The sequence below is a fragment of the Podarcis gaigeae genome (assembly GCF_964106915.1).
Source record: "Podarcis gaigeae genome assembly, chromosome: 5".
Classification (NCBI taxonomy): Eukaryota; Metazoa; Chordata; class Lepidosauria; order Squamata; family Lacertidae; genus Podarcis; species Podarcis gaigeae.
The window spans coordinates 97,675,519-97,683,693 of NC_139681.1; the positions used below are offsets into that span (position 1 = coordinate 97,675,519).

Genomic DNA, 8,175 nt, shown 5'->3' on the forward strand with positions numbered 1-8,175 from the left:
AAGGCTGTGCAGGAGTGTGTGGTCAGGGTGTGGAACGTCAGAGCTCTACATCGCTCCTTAAGCAAGTTCTGTGTGTTCTTCTAATTTTGTCTATTTCAAACCACAGGCTTTGCTTGTATGTGAGAGCGTGAGGCCTTTTAGGGAGGCAGCAGTCATGCAAGTCACACAGGGAGGAATTCCAACAAGCATAATGGCCCTGTTTATATACTTCAGTGGGGTGTAAGGGCCCATCCAACGCTGATACTCTGTGCTGGAGACAGTGAAGCATTTCAGCGCTGCTGGAAGTGACTAACAAGCCCCAACTGTGGCTGTTCTCCCACTCCCTGGTCGCCTTGCACATCAGTTCTGCGTTGGCTTTACAAAGGCGCTTCTGTGGTGACCTGCGGTTCTGCTCCAGAGTTGCTCTGCAAGATGCTGCTTTGTTCCGTTTGCCGTAGTTTTGGGGCTGTTGTTGCTCTCCACCCACTCCCCACTTCACACTCTCAGTTTGACAGTGGGCTCTATTCACAAGGGATCACTGATTGTCGACTTCCTCTTGGGTAATGGCAAAAGGAAGCTCTTCTTTCAGCAGTCAGGAATTCCAAAGTGCCCTCTTGTTAAGGTCGTGTGCACTCTGGGATTACAAAGTTTCACGTGCATGTGAAATATGAAAAGCGAGGGTGGTGGGCAGGGAGGGGACCGTGACGTGAGATTCTGCACTTGTGCAACAGAAATAACATGGAGGACGCAGTCACACGTAGCAGTTTACCACTGGATTGTGGAATAGCCACGGGGTTGCTATAGCAGCATTTACTTAGCAGCATTGACTTAGTGCTTAAATTATTCCCAGAAGATTCTGCAGTAATCAGATATTGCCTACTTGCTTTTTGACTAAACATGGAAGCTCTGTGCCCAGACCCAGGTGCATGTTTGCATTGTGTGTCTTGTTCTCCTCCTGCAGCTCTTGCCAATTCCCGATTCTGTGCCCATCTCTCCCGACGATGGGGAACATGCGGACATCTATAAACTCCGTATCCGGGTCCGAGGGAACTTGGAGTGGGCGCCTCCCCGGCCACAGATAATCTTCAATATCCACCCAGCACCAACGTAAGGAGACAGGTGGTTTTCAAGCCTGCAGTGTCCTCTGTCTTTCCCTTCCTCTTTCCAAATATGCCCATTCATGCCCTTGCTAGAATCCGCCAACAGCAGCAAGAGGTTTTTTCCCCTCTTCACAAAAACTTTGAAGTTGTCTTTAAGAATGGAAGCCTTACTCACAAAGGAAGCTGCCTTATGCTGAGTCAGACTGTTGCACCATCTACCAGAGGATGAGAAAGTGTCTGGGAGGTGGCTTCCTCATGATTTGCTTGATGACCAGCCAAAATACAGCGACTGGTGAGAGTGTCCTCCCCGTGGCCTCTTCCCTAGCTCATGTCTGGTGGGTGGTGGCATTCTGCAAGCACAGGCCTTTTCTCAGAAATCTAGTGGTCCTTGTGGTTTAAGAACAGGCTTGGAAACGGACAAGTGTCTTTTGTCCTTTATAATAACATTGCATGGCCATGTAGAGGGTTTTTTTAATTGCATATTCAAATGCTGCATGTCCTCATAACATTTTCCTTAGCAGCCCACTCCCTGCCCCCAAGATAGGAGGTTGAGATCCATCTATCCTCTGTCTGCACACATACATAGCACATGTTTTGTGTGTCTGCAGGAGAAAGGTGGCAGTGGCCAAGCAGAACTATCGCTGTGCTGGATGTGGCATCAGGACAGACCCTGGTGAGTGCTGGATTTGGCAGAGTTCTTGAGGCCCTGTTTATGTTATTTTATGTTACTTGGTTTTTTAAAAAGCACTTTATAGACAGCTTAATATTTTAGAAATCTCTTAAGCAGTGTACAAGATTTTTAAAATTAAAAATACAGTGTAAAACCAATAAAACAACTATATGGGGGCATATAAAACAGGAACTGTAGGATTCAAAGCATTTCATGCAGGGTCTGAACTTGCAGGTTGGGGAAGCCCAGATGAAAGGTAAGTCTTCACAAGACATCTGAAGCAACTGATAGCTGCTGTTTCACATATGACAGAGGGAAGGGCATTCCAAAATAAGGGACAATAGCAAAAAATGCTTATTTTCAGGTCAGCACCCTCAGATATTCTGCAGGGTGCAATGGCATGTGTAGAATTTTCCCAGATGGCCTGAATTGATATTATAACTGAATGCAGGAGGAGGCAGTCTTTCACATAATAAGAAGTCATTGGACATAGCCCAGTAGCTGTTTGGCAACTAGTGCAGTTTCTTCAACACTGCCTGAACCTTGAAAGATTTTGTCTTAAAAGGTGGTGGGTGGTATTAATCTGATTTGAGTGGGGCGTCTGTGTATTAATTACTGTTGGCCACTTTGTTCTGAACAGAAAAGCAAAATATAATCAACCAACTTTGTGGTTCAAATCATGAACTGGTAGGGACGAAATTCACATTCCATATATTTATGTACACATGCCCTACACTGGGGGTGTTGAAACTGGCACCTTGGGCAGCATACCTTCCTTTTGTTCTCGGGATGACTTGTGGATAGGTTCAGCCCCGTTCCCCAGGAGGAGTCTGAACACATTCATTCATTCATTCTCTCTCTCTCTCTCTCTCTCTTTCTGTCTCCCTCTCCACAACCCCTGTCCCTTCAGACTACATCAAGCGCATGCGCTATTGTGAGTACCTGGGTAAATACTTCTGCCAGTGTTGCCATGAAAACGCTCAGATGCTCATCCCCAGCCGCATTCTGCGCAAGTGGGACTTCAGCAAATATTGCATCAGCAATTTCTCCAAGGACCTGCTAAGCAAGATCTGGAGCGACCCCCTCTTCAATATGCAGGACATCAACACTGCCCTCTACCGCAAGGTCAAGCCGCTCAACCAAGTCAGGGTAAGGCAGACGGAGTGTGAGGTGCCCCGTGAGGCCATCCCTACCCTGCAAGTGTAGCTTTTATACCTGCTTTTAAGTGTCAGGGCTTCTGCCAAAGCTGTCTCGGGAACTGTAGATTTGTGAGAAAGCTTGGGGATCCTGTAACAAAGAACAAGTAGAACAACGTTCTGCAACCCGGTGTGACTTTATAGCTTATATTTCAAGCGAGGACATACAAAGTTCCTTGCCTGCACCTAAAGAAACATGGTTCTTCTAAATAGTTTAATATGCATATATTGAATTGCATTTGCCATTATTGCATAAGCATCTTTTCGCTTTCTGTGCCTGTGTGCAATGGGAAAGAATTCTGTTACATATCCCTATTCAGAACTGCAAATCCCACAGTTCCCTGGGTTCCAATATGTGTGGGAAAGGAGCAGATACATGTTCTTAGGGTACGTCCCACTCCCCACCACCCATATCTGGAAATACGTCATTCTGTTCTACATGCAGGGGCCAATTTGCACCCACCCACCCTTTTTTGAGAGAGAGAGAAAATTACCGTATTTTTCCCTCTATAACACGCAGATTTTTTTCTCCTAAAAAGGAAGGGGAAATGTCTGTGCGTGTTATAGAGCGAATGTGTGGTCCCTGGAGCCGAAAAATCAGGCAAATCTCAAATCGCCAGGCAAAAATCAAATCGCGGCGCTTCACTGAGAAGGGAAAACTGAAAAGAGGAAGCGGCTGCTTTCCTGCATTCTGCCTCAGGGTCTTACTGCCCTCCCTCCTCTGTTTCGTTGCTGTGTTTGCTGAAACGGAACAAAGAGCAGGGAAAGCCCCTCCCCTCCAGGCAAGCTCCGTTGCTGCTGGGGGGGAGAGAGAGGGGGGAGGGGGAGGGAGAGGGAGGGAGGGAGGGAGGGAGGGAGAGAGAGAGAGAGAGAGAGAGAGAGAGAGAGGGAGGGAGGGAGGGAGGGAGGGGGAGAGAGAGAGAGAGAGAGAGAGAGAGAGAGAGAGAGAGAGAGAGAGATGGCTGGCTGGCTGGCTGGCTGGCTTGGGTGGGGGAAAACTTTTGCCTTTCTTTTCTCCAACCCGTTAAATCCCTCTCCTGCATTCTTAGCCAGCTGCTTCTCTGCACACCCCTCTAATATCCCTTCTTTGTTTTTCCTTCGCTCCCCACTTAAAATGTGGTTACAAAGCATAGATCCACATAGATCCTCAGGATCTTTGCATTGGGTCACCCCAAATTCACCATCAGATCACATAGCATGTCCATGGCTACAGCCTGCCCCCCCCCCAAATCATGCACCCACTGTTGCCTGGGGCTGCAATGGTGCAAAAACGTGGTTAAAAAGCATGGATCCACATGGATCCTCAGGATCTTTGCATTGGGTCACCCCAAATTCACCACCAGATCACATAGCATGTCCATGGCTACAGCCTGCACCAAAAAAATCACGCACCCACTGTTGCCTGGGGCTGCAATGGTGCAAAAATGTGGTTAAAAAGGATGGATCCACAGGGATTCTCAGGATCCTTGCATTGGGTCACCCCAAATTCACCATCAGATCACATAGCATGTCCATGGCTACAGCCTGCACCAAAAAAATCACGCACCCACTGTTGCCTGGGGCTGCAATGGTGCAAAAACGTGGTTACAAAGCATGGATCCACAGGAATTCTCAGGATTTTGGCATTGGGTCACCCCAAATTCACCATCAGATCACATGTCTGTGGCCACAGCATGAAGCCCAAAAATGATACATCCACTGTTTCATTCAGAATGTTTTTTCCCTTGTTTTCCTCCTCTAAAAACAATGTGCGTGTTATGGTCAGGTGCGTGTTATAGAGCGAAAAATACGGTACTGTTTGAATCTGAGCCAAGCGTGCAAACCTCTAGGTCCATCTTTTCCATTTTTTTGAGCCGAGCCTGCGCCTCTGTCCCTCACTTCAACCTTGTGCATAGAAATCCTGCCCCAAGCACATTTGCAGAGGCCCTTCATTTTCATTTTATTTCTTTAAACCTCTGCTCAGAACCTTCCATTCGTGTAAATTCCTTTTTTATAGTAGCTTTTCCCACCCCTGGAATTGTGTGTGTGTGCAGCAACTGTTACTGAGCACAGGACTCAGCACCCTCAGAATCTCAGTGCTTTTTTACATTTATATAAAGTTTCTAACCCTTAAGGCTGTGCAGATCACCTTGAAAGTGTGTGGTTGAAACCTGGTGAAATCTCAGAGCAACAGAAAGGACAGGATTTCTGGGGCGTGGAGCTACAGCGCCCTGCAGAATACTCTGCTCCACCCCAGAACTACAGAAATGAGTAACCTAAGCCAAAACTGTCAGATGCAGCGAATTTGCATGCCACTTACACAGACTGGCGTTTCTAAAGCAACAAAGCATACCCAAACCTGCCTGGGGCAAGTTTTATTGTTATTTCTTCTAGCTCTTGCACCTGGTTGTTGTTTTTTAATTTCCCTTTTTCATTTCCACCTTCCTCTTTGACCATGCATAGTCCCTTTTGAGGCAGGGCCAAGTCCTGGGTTTCTGTTCAAGTCCTTGCTGTGACACACATACCTAATACTTCTAAAATGAAAGAAGCCTTCCAATTTGATGTTTTCTATTCCACTTGGTCTTTTCCAGCTGCTGAGAATCCAGCTGTACCACATGAAGAACATGTTCAAGACCTGCCGCCTAGCGAAAGCGTAAGTGCTGTGGGATGCAAGCAAAACGACAGAAGCCCAGCAATGGGGGTGGGGGTGGGGCGCAGAAACAGTAGTGGACTCCTCCCAGTGCACTCCTCCCAGATAGCTGCATCTCCTCCTACAGAACGTCTATAGGACATGCTCTTGAACCACAAGGAACCTGGGCTGCCACCACCAGCATATGAACTTCTGTACCTCACTTTTAGTCTTTCAGGCACCTCCGCCCTCCCTTTGTTGAGCAGAAGACGCATTCTTCTGCTTTTTGCTAACCTCTAGGCCTGGGCTTAAGCAAGACAAGATGTCTGTTGCAACTGTCCCCCGACTCCACCTGGTCAGTGGGGCTGTGGGATCATTTCCTCTGCTTCTGTGCATAGGGGTGCGCACTGTGTACCTGTGCCTGCTTGTCACATGTGAAGATTGCAGAGCTGTCTATATTTGCCAGTTGGAAAGCTGCGAGCGGCAGCAGATTCCCTGCAAGTGTTCAGCTGCCCAAACTGTCATGCATGACATTCACACAAGGGTCTAACTATGCGAATGTACACCCCCCCCACACACACACTGCATCAGAGATGCATAGACCTTGCTGGGTTGTTGGAATGAACCTTAGCAACAACAGCAGCAGCACCAGCAATTTTATTATTTATATGCCACCCATCTGGGTTGCCCCAGCCACTCTGAGCGGCTCCTGACAAAATATTAAAAGCAGTACAACATGTAAATGGAAAATAACCATTGCAAGGGAAAGGAGCAGTAGGGCAGTGAGATGTTAGGTGGGAAATGTGTAGGCTTGAGCTTTTGAAGAGCTCTGCCAGCAGCCCTCCCTTGCATCAGCTGGTCTGGCTGCAATATTCACTAAGTGAGGGCAAGGAGCATTCAGAACAGAACAAGGCTGCTTTCTCATGGTGCTGATTTCTGACTTGGTCCTGCAGGCTCCTGGATGCCTTTGACGCCGTGCCAGGTCATTTGACAGAGGACCTCCACCTCTATTCCTTGAATGACCTGAGTGCCACCAAGAAGGGGGAGCTCGTTCCTTGCTTGACAGAGCTCCTCAAGGCAGGTACCCAGCACGTTGAGAAATGCATGGTGGGTAATCTTTTTACTTTCCCCCCCTTTCAGCCCCTCCCCGTCCTCCCAATTTGTATTGTATTGGTTTCTCCACTGGGTCAAGTTTCGCACAAAAGCCATGCAGGGAGACCTGGATTTTCCCAGGCAGTGTTCTGGGTGTGTGTCTGGATCCCAGGGAGGCTGATCTTAACCCTTCCTAGTGAGACAGCTTGAGCTGCAATCTCTATGGGAATATCGGTGGAGGAACTTAGAATCGCTCTTGCACACAATAGGGTAACTTTGGTAGACTTCTTGTAATAGAGAACCACATGCACTGCTAAATTGAAGCTGGGATGAAGCTCATTTGAAACACCGTACCTGTTCTGGCTTCTCCCACATCTCCCCTCACCCCCACAAGAACCATGGGAGTGTTGGCATGGGGACCCTGCCAAACAGTAGGGTGTGGAGGACTGTAATAGGTATGGGAGAACTGGTGAAGATTGGGGGCCCTGCATTGCATAAGCAGAGATGCTTCCTGCCAGTGTTACGATGGGGAGAGGTGACCCTCTTCATTGTTCCATCACCCTCAGAAGTTTGGGGGGGGGTGGCCCAGGAGAAGTCATTCTCTACAGCATTGGAATTCCCTCCCCACAGAGGTGTGTTGGGCACCTTCGTTCTATGGTTTCTGTGGCATTCTGAAGGTGCTCCTCTTTATCCTAGCTCCTGACACATGGGAAGTATTTTCAGGATCCACCTTGTTCCTGGGACTGGAATTTGTTTCAGCTGTTGTAAATACTGAATTATAAATTGTTGTGACCAGCCTTGGACCCTGGGTAGTAAATTGAAATTATAATTTAATTGATTGATTGCAACAACAGCAAATCCTAGTGCAGTGCCATTGTTGGATACAACAGTATGTAATCAGTATGTAATCACATACACAGTCTTGCTGTAATCCAACCTTCACGACCTGTAATCCATATATAAGGGCACACACAACAACAACAACTGGTTAAGATGCGGCAGAATTATTTCTGTGCTGCAGATTGGGTGGCCAAAGTTGCTTGCCTAAAGCCCTCAATGGCTGAGGCAAGATTTTCACTGGGGAGTTTGTGATTCCTTGGCGATGGTAGTTAATGAGATGTCAGGTAGCCTTGTTAGAGATCACTTGCCACTTTTGTGGAGCTACCGTGCCCAGCGCTAAACAGATGCCCATGGAGGTTGCTTGAGGGTGAGGCAAGGACTCCTTGGCAGGGTGTTTGTGTCTCTCTGTGTGTGCACATGCTACAGATCCAGGGCTTCTCTGTCCCTTCAGAAGTGGGGATGCAGCTTCTGCTGGGCTGTTCTCCTTCACTCCCCTCCGCTTCTTCCTTTTCTCTCCCTCAGCTGTGCCAGGCCAAGGGCTTCATCTGTGAATTCTGCCAGAACGAGGAGGACATCCTCTTCCCCTTTGAGCTGAACAAGTGCAGGACGTGCGAAGGTGAGAACAGGAGCCACATCCCCCGTGGCTGGGTGTTTGAGACGCTGATTTTGCTAGTTGCTCATTTCCCTCTC

At 48.0% G+C, this 8,175-nt stretch overlaps 1 protein-coding gene across 5 annotated transcripts in view; it reads left to right on the forward strand.

The window, feature by feature from the left end:
- RUBCN (rubicon autophagy regulator) overlaps positions 1-8,175 on the forward strand; it is a 50,363-nt gene that overhangs the window by 37,434 nt on the left and 4,754 nt on the right. For 4 of the 5 annotated variants that reach the window (XM_083739291.1, XM_083739292.1, XM_083739290.1 and 1 more), the window contains 6 exons: positions 941-1,086; positions 1,688-1,752; positions 2,660-2,898; positions 5,516-5,577; positions 6,507-6,660; positions 8,008-8,101. In XM_083739291.1, coding sequence (XP_083595417.1) covers positions 941-1,086; positions 1,688-1,752; positions 2,660-2,898; positions 5,516-5,577; positions 6,507-6,660; positions 8,008-8,101 — 760 coding nt within the window. Of the gene's footprint in view, positions 1-940; positions 1,087-1,687; positions 1,753-2,659; positions 2,899-5,515; positions 5,578-6,506; positions 6,996-7,211; positions 8,102-8,175 lie in introns of all 5 variants that reach the window. The other variant, XR_014564307.1, reaches the window with a different exon arrangement.